We start from the raw sequence: 26,330 nt of genomic DNA on the forward strand, positions 1-26,330 counted from the left end.
TACGAGTCCCAGTCCAGATCCTGACGCGTTGGATGCGCCGTCGGTATAGAGGACCCAGAGGTCGGGTCGTTCAGGTGAAGTGCGAAGCGCTTCTTGCTCAACTTTAGGTAATATTTCTGCATTGAACTGCATTTACCACGACTTTGGAGACAGCTAGGTAGAGTAGGAAGCACTCGCCTGGATCCTCTTTGGCGAGTAAAGGTGGTGAGGACAAGTATGCTTTCAGTTTCCTTAGGGCGTCGATACATTCTGAATTCCACTGAAGTCCATTGTCCTTCCTTAATACATTAAAGAATTTATGGCATCTATCTGATGACCGTAAGATGAACCTCGATAGGGCGGCTATCCGTCCTGTCAATTTTTGTACTTGCTTTTTGCTGGTCAACATTTTGGGTATTCCTTCGATGGCCTTAATTTGTTCTAGGTTGACCTCGATGCCTCTTTGTGATACCAAGAAACCAAGGAACTTACCCGAGGTTACGTCGAAGGCACATTTTTCGGGATTTAGTTTCATGTCGTACCATCTTAATATGTCGAAGGCTTCCTTCAGATGATCGATATGATCTTATTTCCTTTTTGACTTAACCAGCGTGTTGTCGATGTAGACTTTCATATTTTTACCGACTTGGTCTTTGAACATCTTGGTGACCAACCTCTGGTACATTGCCCCTGCATTCTTTAGTCCAAACGGCATGACCTTATAACAATACGTTCCTCGGTGAGTCATGAAAGTGGTTTTCTCCTGGTCTTCTTCTTCCATGAGGATCTGGTTGTAACCCGAGTAGGCATCTAAGAAGCTTAACAACTCATGTCCTGCCATTGCATCGATGAGCTGGTCGATGTGTGGCAATGGAAAGGAGTCTTTTGGGCATGCCTTGTTTAGGTTTCTGAAATCCACACACATCTGCCACTTTACGTTTTTCTTCTTTACCATCACCACATTGGCAACCCACTGGGATATTTTGACTCTCGGACGGAGCCATTGGCAAGCAACTTATCGATTTCTTCGCTAACAGCTTCGTTGATTGTGCCATTGAACTTTCTTCTTATTAATCTTACTGGCGGGTATAAGGGGTCGACATTTAATTGTGTGTGGCGATGTCTTTTGGGATGCCTGGCATATCTACATGGGAGAAGGCAAACATATCGGCATTATCAGTCAAGAATTTATGAAACTTACCTGATTCCAAGAGGTTGTGCCCAATATAAACCTTTTTGTGCTGCCGTTGCTGTCTAATGGGTCGGGATCAAGATCCTCTATCGTTGACTCAGATGCTTCCACGATGTTGGGGTCCTTGATAACGTCTGTCTGTATATTAAGTTTGGCTCCCGACATCTCTGATTGCTATGCTTCCGCATTTGCCCCTTTTAGTTGCTGGGTGTGGGCACAATCATGGGCGATGCGATAACATTCTTGCGCGGTGCGTTGCTCGCCTTGGATGTTGAATACCACCCATGGAGTAGGAAACTTGATCACTTGATAGAGACTGGACGGGACCGCTCACATGGCATGTATCCACGAGCGCCCTATAATGGCGTTATAGGCTGTTTCTTGGTTCATGACTTGAAACATCGTTTCCAAGGTGACTCCTCCGACTAGAAAGGGTAGCACAATCTCTCCAGAAGTCCGCTCAACTGCATTATTAAAACCTGTTAGCGTTATGCAGCGCAATATTATTTTGTCTTCGAGTCTCATCTGTATGAGGACTCGAGGATGGACAATACACGCGCCGCTCCCGTCATCTACCATTATTCTTTTTACATCAGTATCTGTAATACGTAAAGTGATAATAAGAGCATCATAGTGAGGGAAAGACAAACCGTCGGCATCTGACTTATCGAAGATGAAACTATCTTCGAGGTCATCATACCGTTCATAGGTGATCGATCGTTTGAGTTTTTGTGTGGTGGTGAACTTACATGATTGATTGCTGCGCTATCACCCATGTCGATGATCATCTGTGTAGTGCAAGCGGGAGAAGGTGATTTTGGAGGTCCTTGGGGATGTTCGCATCCGCGAGCGAAGTTAGCCCCTCCTCGATCGCTTAATAATTTTTTCAAGTGTCGCTAATTTAGCATTCACACTACCTCATGTCGCAGTCCTATGCAATCTTCGGTTTTGTGACCCCTTTCTTGGTGAAATTCGCAAAAAGCGTTTGACTTCCGAGTGTTGGGGCCTGACCTCATCTTTTGCGGTCATTGCACATTTGTACCGAGTTTCTCTAGTGCATACACTATTTCTAAAGGAGAAACACAAAAATTATGAGCAGATAGGAGCGGAGGCATACATTTCTCATGTCGATATTGTGCTGTATGTCAAGAAGGAGCATCCGTTTGCCGCGGTGGAGGCAGAATAGACTTCCTGACGTAGGGCTAATGCCTTTCTTGGCCGAGACGAGGCCCCGACTGATCTCTTCGACCGTCGTTGCGATGATCTTTCCTTGCTTCAGTTTGAACTGACGTCAACCATTGGGTCGGACCGTTGAGGTCGTCCTCATCGACTCTTACCTCGGCGCAGTAGGCGTTATGGATTTCTTCCCAAGTGGTTGGAGGGTATTTCATGAGCCTGCTTAGCAATTTTCTGGTTGCTCTCGACCCGTTCCTGTTTAGTCCATTCTGGAAGGCTGCTACTGTCATTCCCTCTGACACATTCGACAAGCTCATTCTCACCCTGTTGAACTGAGCTAAGAAGTCCCTGAGTCCCTCGCCGTACATCTGTCTTACGGCAAATATATCGTTTACCCTGGCTTCTGCCTTTTTGGCTCCTGCTTGGGCGGTGACAAATTTGTCTGCCATTTCCTCGAACGTTGCTATCGAGCGTGCTGGTAGTTGAGAGTACCATGTCAGGTCTCCCCCTGTTAGGGTTTCGCAAAACTTTTTCAACAGTACCGATGGTACCTGCTCTTTTGAAAGATTGTTACCTTTTACGGCTGTGACGTAGTGGATGATATGATCTTCTGGATCGGTAGTACCATCATATATGTTTAGGTAGGGTGACATTTTGAAGGTCTTTGGAATGGCGTATGGGGACGCTTCTTCGTTGTATGGTTGCTCGATGAATCGACCAACATCGCATTTTGGCAACAACTTTGGGGCACCTGGTATTTTGTCAACCCTCTCTTTGTGTTCCTTCATTTGGTCACGGAGTGCCTTATTCTCATTTTCCATCTCCTCCATTTTCTTTAAAACGGCTACAAGCATATCATTACCCGCATCGTTAGCAACATGAGTGTTACATGTACCGGGGGGGGGGGCATCTTGCTCATCAACGTTTATTGTGACATCTGCATGTGCAACATTCATGTTATCCCTTTGGGCAGGTTTATCAAGTATGTTGTTCAGAGTACTTGTTAGCCATTCTTCCAGCAATCTTCTTACTGCCGGTGGTTCCTCTCCTGTTGTAGATGTGGTTGCTTCCTTCTCGCGCGAAGTAGTTACGCTTTCGTACGGGAGAGGTGAATCGTCTCCCCTGGGTGTGGTGTTCGGTGTCCCGTTTCGTTATCTTCCCTGCTGTTTTCATGGATGGTGTTTAGGAGGTTGGTTGTGACGCCTGCTATTGCTTTTTGCCTTGCATCTCCTTTCCCTGCCATTGTTAATTTGTGCAAAGCTAGGAAAAGGTGATTATCCCTTTCAAGGGTCTAGATGAGACTAAAATCTTAGCTAAAGAAATCCCCGCAGACGACGCCAAATTGTTTGACCAAAAGATATTGAAACCTTTTTGATTAAATCAATTAATGAAGATGAAGAGGTAAATCTCAGCCAAGTATAATAAAATCTAGATTAAAAGATGCAAGAGATGAACAAGGTGAATAATGCTTCCTCGTATGTCGAAACCAAATGATTATGATAACTTCGAACGTAGAAACATATTGCAATGGATGCGATTAGCCAAGATAAAAGATGATGTATGGATCTCATAACTGTAATAAGCAAAGTTGTTCCCCCTTGTATTCATTTTTTTCCTCTCCTATTTATAAGGGACAATCCCTTTTAAACCCTAAAAAGATATAACATAAAGAATATTCGAAAAACATATTCCTACTGTCTCCTGCTACGCTTACATTACTGCAGACGTCGTACGTTCGCTTACCACTGTCGGGCGCCACCCTTTAAAACGACCAAAGGATGCTACATCGTAAGGATCTCGTTCCTTGCCGTACTCAGTAATGGTCGTGGTCGTCCAAATTTGGACCTATACAACCACACCAAATCAGTTATTTCATAAAATGAGGCTTTTGGTTATTCCGGAACAATGAATTTAACAATACGATACAACTAGTTTTAAATAAACAATTAAAATAAATATTATTTTGGGATAACAATAACAATACAATGGATAACAACCATCCAAACAAGCTGTAAGACTATTCATAACTTTAGAGCCGGCCTTTGCTCGATCCATATACGTTTGACAAAGTTTGCGTACGCATAGATCCGCCCTGTCCTCGACCCATTAGAGGAACCGTTTTTTAGAGGTACAGGAATCCGGTTTTTAACCCCTTCTAAACCGCCTCTGCGCTAAGCCGCTAACTAATCTTAAACCCTTTCTTCTCCCCAGTAGAAAAGAAAAGCACAACCTTAAACCTTACTCCTTCCTTCTCCTCCCTCTGCAGCTGCCAGCCCAGAGGAGTTCAATTTGTTAATTATTCAGCACAAAAATGGCAACTGCTTCAGATGCCTACGCTGTTAAATCTCTCAACAAATCCCCTGGTCGCCGCCGCTTTACTGTAAGCTCAATTTTGTATTTTCTTGATGCTCGTGAAATTATTCTAGTGTTAAACCTCTTTAATATGAATACTCTTTAGTTTCGTAATTATAGTTTTAGTGATTAGTAGTAATTTTTTGTTAATGGGCCCTTTGGAGAGCTACTGTTTGCTAAATGTAGTATGCATAATAAGTAAAATATATAGTACTACCATTTTGTACATATGAATAAGCTTTAAACTACATATGAGTACTTACTCTTTGGGAAAGATTGGAAGTTTACTTATCAGGTACATGAGAAGAATTTACCTAGTTCACCTCTATTGGAACTTTAGTTTCTGAGGTTGTTACTCCAGCTCCTGGCCGCTCTTTTGGGGCAAAAAAAAAACAGTGTTATTGAAACCGACACGAGGAAACAAGCGAAGCAAAGGGCTGAGCTTCATAAGAATAAACTCTAGACTACTTATTTCCGGGTAATGTGATTTTCCAGCCAGCTTGGCCGCACCTTAACTAGTTCACTGAGTACTTACTCTTAGGAAAAGATTGGAATTTTAGTTTCCGAGGTTGTTACTCCAGATCCAAGCCCACCTTTTGGGGGCAAAAATCAGTGTTATTAAAAGCCATAGTAATGTAAAGAGAAGGGTTATCGCTTCATAGATGAGGGGATGCGCTTCAGGACAAGTGTGCATTTCAAATAATGACGCGCAGATTGGTCTAGATGAGAAGAGATCGGTTCTTTGAATCTCAACTTTGAGGAGTTGGACCAATATCGAGATTATTGTATATTGGATGCTGAAATTAATGATACTAGTTGCAATTTTGTTATTGTAGAACCAAATTTTATATAGGTTTGGTAATTTTTAATTTTCAGAAATTGTGCGCTTCATCATGGGCTTCGCTTCAAAGTGTGTGCTTCACGCTTTTTTGCTTCAAACCTCATGAACCTTGTCGTTGTTTTGCGCTTTTCGCTTCTAAAGAACACTGGCTGTCATGTATGTTAAACCATTTACCTCATAATAGCAAACAGTTCCAGTAGTTGTTTTTCTAGTTAACTAGTTGAACATCTCAACTTATTTGCTTCTTCTTCTTCTTCAATCTTAAGAATCTGTCTCTATACCAATACTAGCTATATTTTGCACTGTCACTTGTATTCGAGCCTACTAAATGTGCAATTACTGATTGCGTTCTTGCTTATCTATGATGCAAAAAGTATGAATAACCATTAAGCATCTTGCTTTGTCTAAATTTTTTATATGAACCCTTCGTACTCATCTTTGTTGCGCCTTGCTGTTTCTCTTTTGTGGGAATTGAATTTATTGAGTTTTATGTATGGTGCAGTTCAAGACATTTTCGGAGCGGATTGAAGATGTTGAAGTTGATGTGTACAGAAGTCTTGACCCTTTAAAAGCTGAGCCGTCTGAAGGTTCCTCCTTCTTCCGGGATTGCCTTGTGGAATGGAGAGTATGTATTTTATATGATACTTTTGTATACCATTTTGTAAAGAGTGTTGAACTTTTGGTTAACTTGTGGTTTTGGGAAAGTTTCTTTGTTAAAATAATTTCCCTTTTTTGGTTTTGTGAGGGTGACATTTACATATCTTTTGTTTGAAGATTCTTAGTAGGGGCTTGAATTTGATGTTTGTCAGAAAATGTTAGCGGAACAATTCTGTTGAGAAACGGGAAGAGGTTGTCTTTTCAGAAAGTTTACGTAGAGAATTTTGTTTTGGATAGTGTTTACATATTTTTGGTCAGTTGATAATGTGTACGTTTTGTATAAGAAAATTCAAACAATTCATAAGGGTACAAGCACGATTTCTTTTCCCTATCAGGCTGTTAAACAAAAACACGAAAATGGTTGGTTTAGAGTTTATAAGTTTCTCCTTTGTCCAAAAGTTTTGGACCGTGTACGTGGATTTGGTTATGGTTTCAGCGTGTATAGGCATCCAGTTCAAGTACATTCAACTGTTAGACAAGTTTTAGTTTAGTTCTAAGGACATGCAAGAAGTACCCATAGGCATCACACCCCGTTCAAAACAGATATGCCTAAGAAAATGAAGAGTTATGCAATATAGCTTTTGACTGCTTTGCCATTTGAATTTGTAGTTGGTTTTTGCTACTACTGGTTGTGCTATTCCTACTTTTTAAGGATGTTTTTTTTTCTTTTTTTGATTTCCCTAATTCTCTTTTTCTTTCTTGGACAAAATAACAGGAATTAAACACTGCCGAGGATTTTATTTCATTTTACGAGGAAATATTTCCCTTGGTACAGACGCTACCACAAATTATACTGCACAAAGAACAGATAGTCGCAAAACTTCTTTCAAGGTTGGACATGAAAGGGAGACTATCCCTTGAGCCAATCCTCAGGTATTCTGCGAACTTACTGGGTTCTTTTAAGGATGATTCACTTGTTTTTGTTTTTATTTCCTCTTATGAGCAGTACACCTTATTCTATCTAGTTTGGAATTTCACCACCTTTTATATCTGAAGAAGATTCAAAAAACTAAAACCAGATTCTGATTAACCAAATTAAGAGCTTTTATAACTGGGAAAGACTTATTCAGGTTCCTTGATTTGTTCCCATCTGAATATAACCCCTTTGCTAGTGATAAGAGCACAACACATGATGCGTGGGTTAGGCGCACGTTGTGGACTCGAACCCTGACACATACAAAAGTATGGTATTTAAGTGGAGAAGACTGAAGAGTATAGGGTCAGGCACGAGTTTCGAACTATGCGCCACTGACCCTTAGAGATTTCTCGGTTATCCAAAATAAATAAGAAAAGAAAAGAAAATATAGCCCCTTTGCCTGTTTTGGAAGCGGAAATGTTATTTTGTTATTTGTTTAAGAATTATGTTAGGCTCTCAAAGCTCATAAAAAGTTCCTAGAACTGTAAATTTTTCATTCATCAATCTCCAGAAGCTAACTGCTAAACATGTTCTTTTGCGGCAGACGATGAGTATTTGACTTTTGCTAGCTTTAGAATAAAAATGGTGGAGTGAAAACTTTTTGCTCTTATGGTTCTTGCTATTTGTTTGCTACATGTATTGTTTCCATCATTTTTTCTGTAGAGCGCCGGAGATGAACTGCTTTGCTGTTTCTTTTTCCTCTTCATTGTTAAGTCCCTTTATTGACTAATTATAGTTTTCTGTAGGTTAATTGCAGCCCTATCTAGAGATCTCCTGGAGGACTTCTTACCGTGAGTGCTGCTTCTATCTGGTTTTCTTCTTCCTTCACGCATATCAACATCGTCGGGGGATTCTTTAGCACCTTGCTTATAGTGTGGAAATAGTAAAATTTGGAAATAGTATCGTCATTTTTGGGAACAATTCCTTGATATTGTAACCTCTGCTATCGACTTTTCTTTCTTATCTTGTTTGGTTGTCTTTTCATTTTTATCCTTATCCTTTCGCGGGTCATTTTCTTCTGATGTAAATTGATACATTTCATTGGCTTCTGTTCGTCATTATGTCCATTTTAATTAGAATGTTTTTCATTAGTTTTTTTATGTTTCCCTGTGCTTCATCTGTCTAATTCCATGATGTCGGGAACGATAAAAGTTCTTCCTTATGAGCTTGAAGACGTCAAGTATCTGGTGGAGTTTGCTGATCAACTCTGTCCTAGGACTTCTACAAGTTTGGGCATAAAGAACACCTTTCAACAGTTTTACCCATGTCTTTATGCCAGCTTACTCCACTATGTTCTTGTACTTTAGTAAGTTTGTGCAGGCAGAACAGTTTTTAATTGTTGCTTTAAAACTTCTACTCATATTTTGTTGCCAGCTTTCTCCAGAGGATTGCTGACTCTTTAGCGTGTCTTCTCAAAAGTGGTGCTGATAGAGAACCAGATATAATTGAGCAGGTACTGGGTTTTCCGGAAAGTAATCTTTAGTATACCAGCTTCAAGATTATCTTCATATCAGATCTGACTTCAACTTTTTATTTTTTATTTTTTTGCAGATTTTCAAATCGTGGTCTTTTATTATGATGTACCTGCAGAAATATCTTGTTAAAGATGTTGTTGATGTTCTGAAGTAAGTTTACCCTGCCACCAAAGCTTCACTTTGCAGATATGACTATGATTCTCCCCTATTTCAGCAGATCATACTTAAAGTTGTTCCCTGTAAATATAAATAATTGGAGTTTCCACCTGTTTGGTTGTTAGTAAGTAGCTTATCCATCTCTCTGTCGCTCTGTCTCTCTCCACAGGGTAACAGTAAAATTAAGATACTATTCCAAGGAGTACGTCCACGAATTTATGGCTGACTCAATATCATTCATATTGAGGAATGCTCCTGTTAAGCAGCTTATAAAAGGTATTCTACCTGTGTGTCTTTCATTTGTGTTCTCGGAGAAAATTCTATCTATAAAGATTTAGTTATGGCAAAAGAATGTTTGACCTGTTTTAAGCTATCAGTTTCAGAATGTAATAGTCAAATATTTCTCTGTCTTAGCTTCTTATATCAGTATCACTCCTTTATGAGCCTTCTGTGATGACTTTCTATTTTATAGCTGTTAATGCTTCCGGGTTCAACAATTTCATCATCTCCAAGAAAATAAAATGCAGGGGAACTGCCATAATTTGTGTTCAAGGCCAGAATTTTTTAGATGAACTTTTTAGGTGTCCCTTAAGTATATCTGATATGGCTGATTCTTGTTTGCCTTTTTTGAGTCTGATTCACTACTATATATTAATGCCTTTCATCATAGTTAGACTTTTTTTTGTGTGGTTGTACCCCCCTGTTGGCTAAGCTGGGAGATTTCATCTAATGTCCGTCATCGCTATCTTCCTTACTCCCTGTCCTATTTATTTCATGCTCTTTTGTCCTTGTCTGCTGTTCCTGCATTCATATGGTTACATAGGCAATGAAGATATGGAAGAAAAGAAACAGAGAGTTAACATCATCAGCTTTTGCCTTCTTATTTTGCCTTAGTAGATCTTATCCTGCTCATTATTTAGACCTTTAGTGATACTTTCATGATACAGCCTGATGCAGGACTGTATTATGTCAATTCAATATTATTTTTCTTAAAGGGTTGTGGCAGAGAAGTGTAGAAATATCAGACTTCAAACAGTCAAATGTTGTGCAATAAGTTAACTGTTGTTTTGAGACAAAATGTTGATGAAGTGAAATGGGTTTTGCTCTTTTAGGTGCTAAAAGCTAATGATCAGCGAGGTAGTTGAGAAGACTAGGAAAGAAGCAAAATACCTGTTATGACTCGGCTTCTTATGCATTGGAACTGGGTTTGACATCCCATTGTGCATATCAAGAATTAATTATAGAAGTGTCCTGATGAAATCCGATGGATAAGAACTTATATGACAATGACCATAGTCCATATTTGTTTTTAAATCAAGAAGTAATAAAGAACTGACTAATAAACATGCGTGTACCAAAGATATCTGCAGAAACAAACCCAGTAAAGAGATGCTGAACGCTTTTGGCAATTTTCTCTGAGATGCCAGCATCCTGGAAAAATAGGAGTAATAATTCTAGGCTGAAATTAGAAAAATTCTTCGAAAAAAGTGCTAAATACCACCAAATTCACTATGAAAGCTCTAGCTTTCTCAAGCATCTCTATAGTTCTAGAGAAGTGGTTCGGGCGTATCGTGGCTCTTCCTGTGCCTAGATAGAATAAAAATGCAGTTGTTGCTTAGATATTCAGATTTTCTGGAAATCAACTCAAGAGGTTTTTCTTTGCAGTTCCTTCCAGTTCTGATCTCTTTTGTATATCTCTCTGTTCATACATTTCTTTGTTTTCATGATGGGTGAGAAAGGTAAGCATTCTGTTATATTTCAGCTAAACTTTTCCTCATCATTGTTAACTTCTTGAAACCAACAGGGGTGAGGAAGCTTATGTTTGAAGTTGCGAAGAAACCATTGGAAATAAGAAAATCCGCTGTCAGTTCATTGTTGTGGTATGTTGTTAGAGGAAGCTCCTCAAGGTTACACTCAAGGGCTGAACAAGTGTTACGCCTACTGATTGACAAGTCTCTGTTTGTTATAGGTGATCAGTTCTCCGGGGGTAAGCTCTTCTATCATTCCGGTACTTTATATTTTGTTGCCTGCAGAAAATTGGAATTGCTAGTTTCGCATAAAATTGTGCTTTGATCTCTCTGTCTTCTATATTTTCTGGGTGGTACGATATACAAAATTTACTGTGATTTACCCGTGAGCCGGAGGGAGAACTGTCTAAAATTTTTTTACTCCCTCCGTCCTAATTTCTATGGCATACTTTCCTTTTTAGTCTGTTACAAAAAGAATGTCAGTTTTCTATATTTGAAACATTTAAATTTAAAATTCCCCTTTTACCCTTAATGAGATGACTACAACCACAATCTGTATATTGTTGGGTCTAACTTTTCCATTTGGCTTGTGTTTTTTTTGCAAAGTGTAGGTGCTGAGACCATCCTTGAAGTTCTTGTTCTAGCACTGCAGAGGTTATGTGCGGAGTTAGAAGCTTCAGAGTTGGAGTTGATGTGGGCTTGCTTATATGAGGAGATAACTGAGTGTGTATCTCAAGGCCACCTATTGCACCTTGGTCGCCTTTTGTCCCTTCTTGCTTCTACCCTGCAAGCTAGTTACATTCGGAAAATTTCTGGTAGGTTAAGTGTTGTCCATGTGCTTTGCCTCAGTACATTATGAGTTTTCTAAGATATTTTGCTTATCCCAGATTACCAAGGGGTGCTTCAATTGATCCAGTTGATTGTACAGACTTACATTCTGCCTTATCCTATTGTGAAGGCAATTGATCAAACATCAATCATTGTTGAAAAAGCTTTACAGTCAATGCTTTGCATTCTTGATGGTCTATATAGAGCTAATAATATTTCTGCTCTCTCTTCTGTTTCGATGCAATGGGCTCCTGTGTTTGATTTAAGGAATAAGAGGTATTGCCTTCTTTTGCAAGTGCGAGCTTGTCTTCCAGAAAGACATTTCTTGCTTGTTTCCCTAACAATTGCCTATTGTTGTAGTTTGTTGTCTTTTATCGGAGATCTTCTATTTAAGGACCCTTGCATTGTCCAGTTCTTCAGAGCTAGCATTATAAGGTAATGTTCCTTGTCCCTGACTTTGTTTTTGCATGTGAAAGCACACTTCATGGGATGAATTGTGGTTGCTTACTGGTGTCTAATATTTCTTTCTTTGTGATAATTAATGGTTGCTAACCGATTTTAATCTTTGAATGGCTTTTCAGTGCATTAAATGATATGATAGAGATGTCAGAGGAAGAGGTTATACATTTGCTGCAGATCTTTGTTAAGAGGCTTCCAGCACAAGGACATAGCTTCTTGGATGAGGTTCCAAAAGAGAAGCTTTCAAGAATTCACAATTTTCTCCAAGAAGCCATCGTTCGTTGGATTCAGCGGATACAGAAGGAACCATATTCTACCCAAATTGGAGAAAATGAGTTAGCCATACTGTGGGGAGTCATTGGCTGTTATCCGTATGTAGTAGGTGCTTCAGCGAATGAGTCATTGCTAATAGACTTGGTTAATGCTTTAGATGAGCTTTTGAGTACTGAATCTGGTAAGGCATGTTATCCGAGATGAGTTCGATTCCTTAGGGAGAAATTTAGCTATTAAAGTCTGTACCACCTTTCGCATTTGTGGGGCCAGAAATAACAAATATTTCATGCACACAAATGCTAACTTTTGGTTGGGGAATTTAGTTCCATGATATGGACCTTAGTTGCCTTATGCTAGAACTGGTGAAATCTGTTTCTAAAAGAAGTGAGTCTTTGATGACCGAGTTGTTGCGACCTTTTCCTCCCCATGTGTCGTGATTTTTTTGTCACTAAAACTTGTTACATGCCTTTCTTTCTAACTGTCCTTTATACGCGTTGCTTTTCCTAGCTGACATTGCTGGGCATCCTAGAACTACCTGGCAGAGCTTGGTTGGTGCTGCATTGGGTTCTTATTATAAGTCGCTGGCTAATCAAAATTCCAGATCTGATGATTCCATCATAAGCAGATTCTTAGATCTGTCAAGGAAGCACAAGACATGTTATCAAGTGTTGTCTCCAGTAGCTGATATTTTGGATTCAGTTTGTGGGTATGTTGGTATTTTATTTGAAAATCAGGTCTTGGTAACCCTTCTTGCTCCTCCTCCATTCAGTTGGTAACACTTTAAAATTATGCTTCAAGGTCCATAATCCAAGCTGATGCAAGCACTAAAAAATATCACCCGGAGCTGGTAGCGAGTAAGATGGTGGATGCCCTAGGCGCGTTTGCTGCAAATTTGAGCCATCCCGACAAGAATATGCGTCTTTCGACCTTAAGAATATTGTGCCACTACGAACCTTTGACTGATGTCAACTCTATTAATGAACAACCCGTTGAGAAGAAAATGAGAATGGATAATCCTGAGACTACTCTTGTGGACTACCATGGCAATAATGTATGAATGTGATACCTTCTCCTTTGTTAATAATGTCTTCAGTCGCTAAAATTTCCTGGTTATTTTCAGGTGATGCATCTCCTACTTTTGATTGAAGAAACGCCTCTTTCTATTGCCACCAGTAGAAAGGTCATTCGACTGATTTCCAAAATACAGATGAGTCTATCTGCTGGACAGATAGCTGAAGAGTATATACCTGCTGTTCTTGATGGAATTATTGGAATCTTTCATAGCCGTTTTAGCCATTTGTGGAACCCAACATTGGACTGCATAGCTGTCCTCCTCAGTCAATATTTTGGGTTGCTGTGGGACAGATATATTGAGTACCTTGATCATTATCTGTCTGTTTTTCTTGGTTCTCATGATGAAGCTGCTCAAAGCAAGGAGGAATCATTAGAGACAGCTCATAGTATGTTCCATCTATTTTATCCCAGATATCAAAGATAAATTTGATCTGTTGGCTAGCTTCTCTTTTAATTCATGTAGTCCAAGCTTGCTATTTTGCTAAAACGGCTATTCTTTTTGATCCACAATGGTTTCTCACTTTAATGTTCATTACTGTGATATATATCTGCAGATTTGACTGGAAGCTTCAGGTCCTATGTCTGTCCGGTGTCTGAAACTGCGTCACGTGCAACAATTTTTTCTTTATTGATTCAGTGTTTGCAGAAAATTCCATCTGTTGCTGAATCGCGTTCACGACAAATCATACCTCTGTTCTTGAAGTTCCTAGGCTATAATATTGAAAATCTTGAGAGGTGCATTTGATTTTTCAACTATAGTTTTTTTAAGGGTTCGCGAAAGTGTTATTGCTTCTATCTTTTCTAATTGACCCGTACTTATCTGCTCATCCTGGAAATGCAGTGTGGAATTATACAATCCAGAGGGTTGTAAAGGGAAAGAGTGGAAAGACGTTCTTCAAGAATGGTTGTCCTTATATAGACTGATGCGAAACCCTAGGTCTTTTTATCTCAATCAATTCTTCAAGGAGGTTTTACTATACAGGTTTACATTTTGATTATTCTCCTTAGTCAAAATTAGTATACTTCATTGAATGTTGTTTGAGGTTACTTATGTATTGCATTCTTCTTCGTTTTTTTTTGGGGGTGGTGTGGTTCAGACTTCTTGAGGAAGATGATGCTGACTTGCAAATTAAGGTCATTGATTGCCTGTTAAATTGGAGAGATGACTTTTTAATTCCGTATGATCAGCATCTAAAAAATCTGATCAATTCAAAAAGTCTGAGGGAGGAGCTCACAACATGGAGCTTATCCAGGGAATCAGATCTTGTTGATACAAGGCATAGAGTTTTCCTTGTGCCTGTTGTTATCAGAATACTGGCTCCAAAAGTCAGAAAGTTAAAGGCGCTCGCTTCTCGTAAGGTATTTATTAATTCCTCTGGCCTCTAGTAGCATAGCTTGTGGTTTCTATTCTTTCAGTTTTCTTCTTTATCTACCACTTCCAGTATAATACAGTAACTTGATGCATTATTTGTCTTAGCATGCAAGTGTCCATCATCGAAAGGCGATTCTTGGCTTCTTAACGCAGCTAGATGTTGAAGAGCTTCCTCTTTTCTTTGCCTTGCTGATAAAACCACTTATATCTGCTTCACAAGGTGCTGCAGCAAAGAGTGCACGGCTCTGGACAACACCTGAAACTCTAAAGCATGGGTTTGACTCATTTGGTGTCCTGGAGCATTTTTCCAGAGATTGCATCAATGCCATTTCATGGAAGAAGAGATATGGTTTTCTGCATGTAATCGAGGATATTGTAGCTGTTTTTGATGAAGTGCATATTAGCCCTTTTCTTGATCTGTTAATGGGATGTATTGTACGCCTCTTGGAAAGCAGCACATCAACTCTTAAAGGCACAAGAAATGAGGGGGGGCTAGCTGATCATGATCACCAAGTGGAGGTAATGTCATCAATTGCTGTAATTCTAGCAGGCTTAAGTTCAGAAAAGAAAATGACTGATGCTGTTGCCCCATAATATTGTATTAACTGGTTAACACTAAAATATTAAATGATTTTGTATATCCCTTGATTTGGTTTTTGGTGGTTGACAGTGTTAGTCCTCTTTTTCTTGGTCAGATCACCCTTGAGCAATAAGCTAAAATAGGTGGGTGTTCGAGGGTGGTTTGGTCAAATAATTCCTAAGATTGATGGCTTAAAATTGGGAGGGAGTGGAAGGTACTAATTTGCTCATTTTTTTCGTCAGAGCAGTTGTCCTTTAAAAAAAAAAAAGGCTACAGGAACAATCTGTATAGTGCACCCTTTCTTTTCATATGTATTCACGTTTGATCTCGAAAGGAATTCCAGGAATTTTTAGCTGCTGAATAAACGTGGTTTTTCCTCTATATATCTTTTGAAAAAAAATAAAGATGGTTCTGTGTTTATGGTACATTGTAAATTGAATTAAGTAATACTTTTTAACCAATGTTTGAAAATGCTATATCAAAAAAATGCTTATTAACCAATGTCTTTTTTTAATGCAGACAAACATAGTTGCAAAGCAGTCCAAGGATTTGAGATCTTTATGCCTGAAGATCATCTCTTTTATTCTTAGCAAATACGAAGATCATGATTTCAGTTCTGAATTTTGGGATTTGTTCTTTATGTCAGTAAAACCTTTAGTTGCTAGTTTCAAACAGGAAGGTGCTAGTAGCGAGAAGCCAAGCTCGTTATTTTCTTGTTTTCTGGCTATGAGTAGAAGTTCCAAACTTGTGCCTCTGTTGTCCAGAGAAAAGAATCTTGTACCTGATATATTCTCGATGCTAGCAGTCTCAACAGCATCGGATGCCATCATTTCCTCTGTTCTTAAGTTCGTTGAGAATCTGTTGGATCTTGATATTGAGCTGGGTAATGAAGACAACCCTCTTAGGAGATTACTGCTTCCTCATGTTGATGTACTTGTATGCAGTTTGCATCGTCTTTTTGTACATGATGGTGCGCAAAAGAGGTATGGCGATGTGAAATAAATTCATTACTTTATTTTTCCCCTCTTCAGTGATTGTGTCAATTTATAGACTTCACCATGGGTACTATGCTCAAAATTGTCCCATATGCTGAAAACAATTTCTTTGCTTAGTATAGCTTATTGCACAACTTATTGATGTGCAATAATAAACAACTACTCTGTGTAAATTTTGGGTTGTGGCTTACCGGCCTCAAAACTGTTCTTTAGCTGATATTACAAATTTTGACAGTCACCTAAAAAATGTGATGTTTTGTTATGTTTTATGATGTTTAAACTTGAGAGCCTACCAGAAGAGTGTTATCTGCACATCAAATGTGGATGGGTAATGTAATAATGTGCATAATGCTGAAGTATCGTCTGTAGCCTCCACACAGTTGAACTATGGAAGTTATGTTCTCGAACTATTTCTTTTGACCACAGTTTTACTTGCATTGATAAGTTTTCACATAGGACTTAGATATCAGCTTAAAGAATGTTGTGGCACTCTTAAACAACTATCCAGGTCAATGAAGGAAAAAAGAGCTTCAAGAAAAAATTCTCAGTTTGTGTCTGGGCGTTCTTTGTTTTATGAATGTATCTTACTTTGCACCTCATACATTAATTTTTAATGCTTCCTCAGCTTCCTGTCCTTTATCACTATGGATTTTCTTTGCTGCTATTTGGAGCTACCAACTCGATTCCTCATATCGGCTTTTCTTTTTTTATTCGTTTCTTAAATTGAGGGGGATTAGTGAATCATTTCTCCCCCAAGACCAGTCTCCTTAATTCTTTGCTTATCCTGTACTCTCCCCCCAAGACCAGTCTCCTTAGTTCTTTGCTTATCCTGTACTGAGATTTGTATATGAGCCTCTAAGTTGCTCGGACACAAGGTGTGGATCTAGAGGTCGGATCCTTCGAGATGTAAATTCTACGATTCGGGAATACGGATCCTAGTACGGATACGGGGCGGGGATCCGGCTAAAAATAATTCAAAAAAATAAAAATTATCTCGAAATTATGAGAAATTTTGTGGATTTTTTTTATTCTCAAGTTGTAGATAAGTAAGGAGTAATTTTCTAGATAAGATATGCTATTTTCGTCAAATACCCTAGTTTTGGTTCTGATTTCGGGAATCAAATTGTATCTTGTCTCAAATTTTTCCGTCCCATGGTCAAAGTATCCAAAACTGTTTAACCAGATCCGGTACGGATCCCATACCCACACCCATACTATAGTGTCGTGTCGACACGGCTACGGCACCTAAACTGTCATGTCATAGCAACTTAGATGAGCAGGAGGGATGGAGGGAGGTAGGGATAGTAAGATTGAGATTTTGATGGTTTTATCATATATCATAAGGTCCTATTCTGACTTATGTGCCCGCATGGAGAAGTAAGCTTATCTTGGTAACATGCTCCCTATTTATAAGAGCATCTGCATGCTTCCCCTCCTTTTCTTGTAATTCTAGCTTTATCTTCCATAATTCTTCCACCTTATAACCACGAGAGAGAGCGAGACTGCATGTCATCCACCATATATGGCTAAGTGGACTTAGCATGCTGTTTATGTAACTAAGTATCATATGATATGCACAGGCATCAGTTCTCCTATTAACTGAACTGTTCACTTTTTCCAGGAAGCTTGTCAGATATCCTGGGGAAAAAGAGTTCAATGTTTTCAAGCTGTTATCAAAGCAGATAAAGGAACCGTTGGCTGCAAGGAAGTTTCTTGATATCTTGCTTCCGCTTCTGTCAAAGAGATCCAATGACCCTGGTCTGAGTCTCTCTTAGTTTTATCTCACAGTTTAGTTGGACCTGTTTGGTCTCATTCCCTTGGCTCTTTTTGTAAGATTACTTTGCTTTCTGCTTGCAGAGATTTGTGTAGGCACTTTACAGATTATTAAGCATATTGTAGAGCCATTGGGTAGTGAGAGCAGTAAAAAGATCGTCAAATCAGTTTCTCCGCTCGTAATTTCTGCTGGCTTGGATGTTCGCACTTCTATTTGTGACGTTCTTGATGCTGTCGCAGCGAACGATTCTTCTATACATCCTGCGGTAGTGCTAGCCCGTCTAATTTTCTTTTACACCTGTTCTGTTAGGTGTTTGTTGACGTAAATGCACCTTTTAATTTCATACAGGCAAAACTTCTTCGCGAATTGAATGCCACGTCTATCGTGGAGTTGGGAGATCTTGATTATGATACTATAATTGCAGCTTATGAAAAGATAAGTGCAGACTTTTTCCACACTGTCCCGGAAGAACATGCGTTGATTATTCTGTCACATGCTATACATGATATGTCGTCTGAGGATCTTATTTTGAGACAGAGTGCATATAGATTATTGCTTTCGTTTGTCGAGTTTTCTAGTCAAGTGCTCGTTAGAAAGTTGAAATCTGAACAAGAATCTTCTGGAGCCTGGGTTAGGCACATCCTAAGCAACTTCTTTTTGAAGCACATGGGTACTGCCATGAACAAAGAAGATTCAATTCAGAAGGTATGAAATACGAGAACTGAAAAGAATGCTCTACTTATCTGGCTACTTTCCTCTCTTTTACTTCCTTTTTGTGTTTCCCAGCCATCAATACTTGAAGCAGTTATTTGACTTACTAGTGGTTATTTACGTAACATATTTTTTCATCTATATGTCTCAAGGTTCCTCGCTCCTGTTGGTCAGTAGAGGACTGACCCGGGAGTGGAGGGAGGGACATTGTAGTGGGCAGAGAATATATTTTCTCAAGGATCGGAAGTTCTTCTAAAACTGGTTTTTTAATTTAGGTATGGATCGATCTACTTCGGGATATGGTCCTGAAGCTTCCAATGCTGGAAGACTTCAAATCATATGCAGTTCTTTTCAGTGAAGATCCAGAGCAGGACTTTTTTAACAATATTGTGCATTTGCAAGTAAGTTATTCCCATATTGCCATATAAATTTTGGTCTATGCTATATGTACTCCACAACTAAGTTGCTCGGATGCGGGTGTGGATCTAGAGGTCGAATCCTTCGAGATGTAAATTCTAAGATTTGGGGATACGGATCCTAGTATGGATATGGGTGCGGGGATTTGGCTAAAAATAATTCAAAAAAATAAAAATATCTCTAAATTATGAGAAATTTTGTGGAATACTTACCTATAGCTTGTGAAGTGTGGATTTCTTTTTAATTCTCAAGTTGTAGGCACGATTTCTTGAATTTCTTCCATTCTGGGATTCTCCTACAAGCTAACTTTTTTATAGTTATCTTTCATTTGTAATTAAATATTAATTTTAATTTAGATTATATCTCTAATTATTATTATAAAAATCAGACTTAGTGTGTGTCAAGCTTTCATTACAAAGGGTACAATATAATAAATATAATAATATCTAAATAAAGTCAAAGGTCTTGCACTTCCCCAAATTCTCGAACGCCCGTCTTCCCCATTCTCAATTGACGCTCTCTGCTGCTCTTTCTCCTCGATCAAGAGGAGAAGCAGAAAGTAAAGAATTGATTCCTAAATAAGGTATATGCCATTTTCCTCAAATTTACTTTAGTTTTTGTTCTGATTTCGGGAATCAAATTGTATCTCATCTCAAAACTTTCCATGGTCAAAGTACCCAAAATCATTTGACCGTACAAATCCCATACCCACACCCACACCAGTATCATGTCGACACGGGTGCGGCACATAAACTGCCATGTCGGAGCAACTTAGCTCCACAATTTACTCTTAAATAACTTACTGCTCTATTTTATTTATGCTTCTCCATTAGTAGCATTAGTAGTATTAGTTTATGTTTTAAAGGAAAGATTTTTCAGTCCTTGGACCTTCTCATGTTGCTCTATCTATTCTCTCTTTTTTTGAAAGAGTATAGCACATGGTCCAAAAGCTAGTTCTGTCCATGCTTTCTCACCTATGCCATTACATTTGTTTATTCAGAGACACAGGAGAGCAAGGGCTTTGTTACGATTTAGGAATGTCATCAGTTCTGGAAATTTCTCTAAGGTGGTTACTTGCCTTTTTCTTTTAAGCATCAATTATGTGCTCCATGTTGCTAAGTGGTACTAATAGTTGGGAATAATTCTGGTGCAGGTTCTCATAAATAAAGTATTTATGCCGCTTCTTTTCAAAATGTTGCTTGATGGACAAGTTGGAAAGGGTGAAAATATTAGAAGTGCATGTTTGGAAGCTGTTGCATCAATTACTAGATGTATGGAGTGGCGATTGTATTATGCGTTACTCAATAGATGCTTTCGGGAGATGACACTGAAACCAGATAAACAAAAGGTGTTATTGCGGTTAATAAGCTCCATTTTGGACCAGTTCCATTTTTCAGACACTCCTTCTGATCATGACACTGCAGATTCTGTGCAAGATATTCAAACTACTTGTTTGATAGAGTCAGGCAAAGTCACTGGCGTTTCTGAACTTGCGGAGATACAAATGTGCCTCCAAAAGGATATGCTTCCCAGGGTACAAAAAATGTTGATTGCTGATACTGATAATGTCAATGTAAACATCAGTCTAATTCTGCTTAAGTTGCTTAAGCTACTCCCTGGAGACATTATGGAAGTGCATCTTCCATCTATAATCCATCGTGTAGCGAATTTCCTTAAGAATCGTTTGGAAAGTGTTCGTGATGAAGCCAGAGCTGCTTTGGCTGCTTGTTTAAAAGAACTAGGGCTGGAGTACTTGCAATTTGTTGTCAAAGTCTTGAGAGGCACTCTGAGGAGAGGATTCGAATTGCACGTTTTGGGGTTCACTCTCAATTTTCTACTATCAAAATTTCTTATAAATCCCAGTAGTGGGAGGTTGGATTATTGTTTAGAGGATCTTCTCTCGGTTGCAGTAAATGATATACTCAGTGATGTTTCGGAGGAGAAAGAGGTTGAGAAGATTGCTTCAAAGATGAAAGAGACTAGGAAGCAAAAGTCATACGATACCCTTAAATTGATTGCACAAAGTATCACATTCAAAACACATGCTCTGAAGCTGCTTGCGCCAATTATTAAGCATCTACAGAAGCAGCTGACTCCAAAAGTAAAATCAAAATTAGAGAACATGTTGTCTCATATAGCTGCTGGAATACAGTGTAATCCTTCTGTAAACCAGACGGAACTCTTTATCTTTGGATATGGTCTAATTAAAGATGGGGTAACAGATGAATCTCCTGGGCATGCAGAGACATCGATTTCAATGGAAAGTAAGCAAAAGAAAGATGGAGTAAACAGCCAGATTGCTAAATCAGATAAGTTGGTCAGCATTGATTCACGATATTCTCACCTTATTACCGAATTTGCTCTTGGAGTGCTTCAGAATTACATGAAGAACATGAAATTAGACAAGAAAGATGAGCAGTTGTTATCAATGCTTGATCCATTTGTAAGATTATTGGGTGAATGCTTGAACTCAAAATATGAGAATATCATGTCTGCTTCACTTAGGTGCTTGTCTCCTATGGTGAGGCTTCCTTTGCCATCACTTGAATCTCAGGCGGAGAAGATAAAGAATTCGTTACTGAATATTGCTCAAGGTTCAGTAGCCTCCAGTAATCCATTGATGGAGTCATGTGTTAAGTTGCTAACAGTGCTTTTGCGTAGCAATAAGATCACACTTTCTACGGATCAACTGCATATGCTAATCCAGTTTCCGCTTTTTGTTGATCTTGAAAGAAATCCCTCTTTTGTTGCTCTCTCACTGTTGAAAGCAATAGTGAGTAGGAAGTTGGTAGTTGCGGAAATCTATGATATAGTTAAACGTGTTGCAGAGTTGATGGTGACTAGTCAAGTTGAATCAATTCGTAAGAAATGCAGCCAAATTTTGCTGCAGTTTTTACTGGACTACCACATCTCCGAGAAACGTCTGCAGCAGCATCTTGATTTCTTACTTTCGAATTTAAGGCAAGAACATCTGCACAAACAATTCTTTCATTTGGTAAATTTTATAGATGGTCTCATCTCTGTAACGATGGTTTTGATTTTGCAGATATGAGCATTCGGCTGGGAGAGAAGCCATTCTTGAAATGCTTCATGCTATCATAATGAAATTCCCAGTTAGCATCATAGATGAACAATCTCAGATGTTTTTTCTGCATTTGGTGGTTTGTCTGGCGAATGATCGTGACAACAGAGTCCGTTCGATGACTGGTACTGTCATAAAGTTACTTATTGGACGAGTCAGTTCCCATTCACTCCAGTCAATTCTTGAGTTTAGTCGGTCCTGGTACCTGGGCGATAAACCACATTTGTGGAGTGCTGCAGCACAGGTAAAGGGGTGAAAGTCCCAAACTGTTGTTTTATTTCAAGTACATTATGTTGGATCAGCTTGATTGGGGTGTGTTATCATAGATGAGCAAGTTGGGAATACTGAAGAATAGAAGTTCCATATGCCTTTCACTTTTTTCATTTTCATTTATCTATGAACATTGAATTAGACGAGAGGAAGACGGACGAGTTGACCTCTATTTTTTTTTGTTTTCATGATTCTGAGATATAACTTCTTCCTCATCAAAAATAGAAAAATAATGTTTCAAGGCTTCATCATTTCTTCTACAGATTTTGGGGTTACTCATTGAAGTGGTGAAGGATGGTTTCCAAAAGTATATTGATAGTCTCTTGCCTGTTTTGAGAAACATCTTGCGATCTGCAGTTAGTGTTCTTACAAATAAGCAAGTGGATCTACCCAATGATGCAACGGCTTCATCTTGGAAAGAAGCATATTATTCACTGGTTCTATTTGAGAAGATATTAAATCAATTTCCTAAGTTGTGCTTCAGAAAGGATCTTGAGGTATTTTTCCTTTTCTTTTAATCTTCTATTTGAAACTAAAGTTACTATTGTACTGGTTACTATACTAACTGATTATTTCTGTAAATATGAGCGATCATAAAATTTGCCCGCCATCCGGACCTATTCTATTGGAATTACATGAGCTAATGGATATTCATAACTGGTTGAGTGCGTTTTGAAATTTTTTCTTGGTACTCTATAAAACACATTGGATGTTTGTCTCTGTAGAATGTAAAAAGATACAGTATCTTCTATATCTATCCTCTATAGAATGAATGTTTGTCTCTGTAGAATGAAAAAAGATGCAATATTTTCCGTCTCTATCCTTTATTAGTGCTGCTGTTGCTGGTGTACTAATTGGGTATCAGATGCACTATTGCTGTTGTACTTCGTTATTTTAGCTATAGTCCTAAAATGTGGGAGAGCTAAACCAAGTCATCCATAATATGTCCAACTTATTACATGTACGGGGTGACCATGTGAAAACCACTGGGCCTCATTTTGCTTTGCGATCAATTTAAGAAATTATTACTTTTTTTTTTTTTGGTGTGTGTGTGACTAGGGCTGTTCATTCGGATCGGATATCCGAAATCCGAACCGATCCATTCAATTTCGGATTGTGTTTATTAAAATTTCGGATTCGGATTGGTATATTTTATTCTTATCTGAAATCCGAAATTATTGGTCAATGTATAAATACTACACTTTAATTTCGGATAGTCAGTACTTCCTTTACATTTTCCTCCAAGTTATTACCTTTACAATTGCTGGAATTAGCTATATTGGCACCATAGTACTCTCATAATTGCATAAACATGAATTTTCTTAATGTATTGCCTCTTTTACAAAGAAAATATATACATATTAGTTTGCAACTTTGAGGCATAATAATACGATCCGAAATCCGATCCGATCCAAACTTTAAAATCCGATCCGATCCGATATAATTTGGATCGGATTCGGATTGCATTTTCTAGAATCGGAAATCCGAATCCGGAATGTGCTAAATCCGATCCGATCCGTGCACAGCCCTGTGTGTGGCTAAAAGCACTTCGGTGAAATGCTCAATGGTCGGATTGGTATATTTTAATACGATCCGAAATCCGAAATTATTGGTCAATGTATAAATACTACACTTTAATTTCGGATAGTCAGTACTTCCTTTACATCTTCTTCCAAGTTATTACCTTTACAATTGCTGGAATTAGCTATATTGGCACCATAGTACTCTCATAATTGCATAACCATGAATTTTTCTTAATGTATTGCCTCTTTTACAAAGAAAATATATACATATTAGTTTGCAACTATGAGGCATAATAATCCGATCCGATATAATTTGGATCGGATTCGGATTGCATTTTCTAGAATCCGAAATCCGAATCCGAAATGTGCTAAATCCGATCCGATCCGTGCACAGCCCTGTGTGTGGCTAAAAGCACTTCGGTGAAATGCTCAATAGGTAGTTTGCTACTAAAAACTAGGTGTGAAGTCAGGCAGCATTCGAGAATCAAACACTTGAATCTTTTAAGAGTATGTTTAGAAGTATACTGGGAAGTCTATCATTCAAAAAAAAGAAAGAAGGTATACTGGGGAAATTACGTTTCCACAGTGACCACACTCCCATTTCCAGATTGCCAATATCTTATTGTTTTGTGGACAAATTCATTTGGTCTCATATTTGGTTTCTAATTATTATTTTTACTGAAATCTCATAGGATCTGTGGGAAACAATCTGCGAGTTGCTTTTGCATCCGCATCTGTGGTTGCGCAACATATCAAACCGTCTTGTGGCTTGCTACTTTGCCTCCATGACCGAGGCTTGTAAAGAAAACCTTGAACTGCCTCAAGGAACTTACTTTTTGATGAGGCCAAGTAGACTTTTCTTTATAGCTACTTCTCTTTGCTGTCAACTGAAGGTGCTGCAGACTGATGATGCTGCTAGTGATCTCATTACTCAAAATCTTGTCTTTTCAATTTGCGCTCTGCATTCATTCTTAGGAAAAAATGAATGTAAGCGTCAAAACAAGTTCTGGTCCACCATTGAACATGATGAGCAGGGTCTTCTACTTAAGGCTTTTCAACAGCTTGATTCAAGGAAAGGGAAAAACATCTACTTATCTCTTGTGTCTGACCTTAGCGATCAAGAAGATGAAAACGAGCGGTACTTGGTCATTTCCTATTTGCTTAAGACAATGGGAAAGATTTCCCTTCAGGTGGAAGATATGCAGGTGGGTGGTTAAAAGTATTAAGGTTACTTCTATGTGCTTGACTTGCAAAAGAATTCTTAGCTTTTGCAATTTTTTTCAAAATATATGTTTTTGGGCCTTATTTTCTATACGTAGTACAAGGAGTGCCTGTCTCATGCTGCCAAATGTGCATATTTTTTTTGCAGATGAAAATTATCTTCAGTTGTTTCAAATCAATTTCACCAAAGCTTATAGATCAGAGTAGATTGTTGTCCCCTGAAGGTGAGGTTGATTCCCAAAGCTATGCATATCATATGCTGTTGCCCCTCTACAAAGTGTGTGAAGGATTTGCTGGAAAAGTTATTTCAGGTATGTCTCTCATGTGGATCCATTCAGTCTCTGGCAGGCTTATTGTTTTAACGGTTCATACTATGCAAAGTGGTTAGTCGCACAAGTTTATGATGTTACCTTTTGTTCATTTGGTTCAATTATATCCCATGATTTGTTGGCTTGAAAGCAATTTTAGTAAAAAAATGTGGAAAAAAAGGATACACTTCATTTTTGAAAAAAAGAAAGAGAGGTAACAAACAACAAACAACAACATACCCAGTGGGGGAGGGTGAGTGTACGCAGACTTTACCCCTACCCTGTGTGAGGTAGAGAGGTTGTTTGAGGCTAAGACTTTACCTCAAGAAAAGCATTTTCAAAACAGGTTTTAAAAATGCAATAGTAAAAGGCTAAGATGAAAATATTGATTACATTTGCATCTACTCCACAGATGACGTGAAACAACGGGCTGAAGAAGTGCGCGGAAGCATAAGCAATGTTATAGGAGTGCAGAGTTTCGTCCAAATCTACAGTCATATAAGGAAGAATCTCAAATCCAAGAGGGATAAGAGGAAACAAGAAGAGAAGGTCATTGCCGTGGTGAATCCAATGAGAAATGCCAAGAGAAAGCTGAGGATCGCCGAAAAGCATAAAGCACACAAGAAAAGGAAAATGATGTCAATGAAGATGGGAAGATGGATGTAGTTAGACTGTGGACTATAGAGGTACAAAGCCATTGTTAGGTGTGAAGAATTGAGTATCTTCAATTGCAGTAGCTTCTATAGAAAATTTTGTTTTAACTTATTTGATCAAGTTTTTTCATTGTATAATGCTGGTAGCTTGCACTAAGCTTAGTTAAAGTATGTAACTTGTATAGTGAATATAGTGGCCCTTTGATTAACCAACAATGCCAGAGAACATTGTAAGCGATTGAACAGTGTAATTTAATGTTTTAAGTATGGGAATCAGTTTGTAGCAGTTTTCTTCTTA

The 26,330-nt window shown here is 38.5% G+C and overlaps 1 protein-coding gene across 1 annotated transcript; it reads left to right on the forward strand.

Moving 5' to 3' along the window:
• Positions 1-4,360: 4,360 nt before the first annotated feature.
• LOC107826465 (uncharacterized) lies at positions 4,361-26,330 on the forward strand. The gene is made up of 31 exons (XM_016653450.2): positions 4,361-4,727; positions 6,043-6,165; positions 6,913-7,070; positions 7,860-7,904; positions 8,488-8,566; positions 8,665-8,738; positions 8,914-9,020; positions 10,549-10,731; positions 11,104-11,307; positions 11,380-11,596; positions 11,681-11,755; positions 11,902-12,233; positions 12,560-12,758; positions 12,851-13,103; positions 13,173-13,512; positions 13,681-13,861; positions 13,968-14,108; positions 14,224-14,485; positions 14,604-15,017; positions 15,598-16,061; positions 17,695-17,831; positions 17,931-18,112; positions 18,196-18,552; positions 18,834-18,959; positions 19,976-20,041; positions 20,129-21,936; positions 22,022-22,301; positions 22,591-22,824; positions 24,543-25,055; positions 25,220-25,382; positions 25,792-26,330. The coding sequence occupies exons 1-31, from the start codon at positions 4,659-4,661 to the stop codon at positions 26,043-26,045; spliced, it is 8,040 nt and encodes a 2,679-aa protein (XP_016508936.2). The 5' UTR covers positions 4,361-4,658; the 3' UTR covers positions 26,046-26,330.

The sequence above is a fragment of the Nicotiana tabacum genome, chromosome 1 (genome assembly GCF_000715075.1).
Source record: "Nicotiana tabacum cultivar K326 chromosome 1, ASM71507v2, whole genome shotgun sequence".
In the NCBI taxonomy this organism is placed as follows: domain Eukaryota; kingdom Viridiplantae; phylum Streptophyta; class Magnoliopsida; order Solanales; family Solanaceae; genus Nicotiana; species Nicotiana tabacum.

What these genes read in the sequence shown, in the direction of transcription:
- LOC107826465 (XM_016653450.2), top strand. Translation starts at nt 4,659, where the DNA reads ATGGCAACTGCTTCAGATGCCTACGCTGTTAAATCTCTCAACAAATCC. An exon ending in TTCTTACTTTCGAATTTAAG is followed by an intron (nt 21,937 to 22,021) that starts GCAAGAACATCT and finishes TTGATTTTGCAG; the next exon opens with ATATGAGCATTCGGCTGGGA. An exon ending in TTCAGGTGGAAGATATGCAG is followed by an intron (nt 25,056 to 25,219) that starts GTGGGTGGTTAA and finishes TTTTTTTTGCAG; the next exon opens with ATGAAAATTATCTTCAGTTG.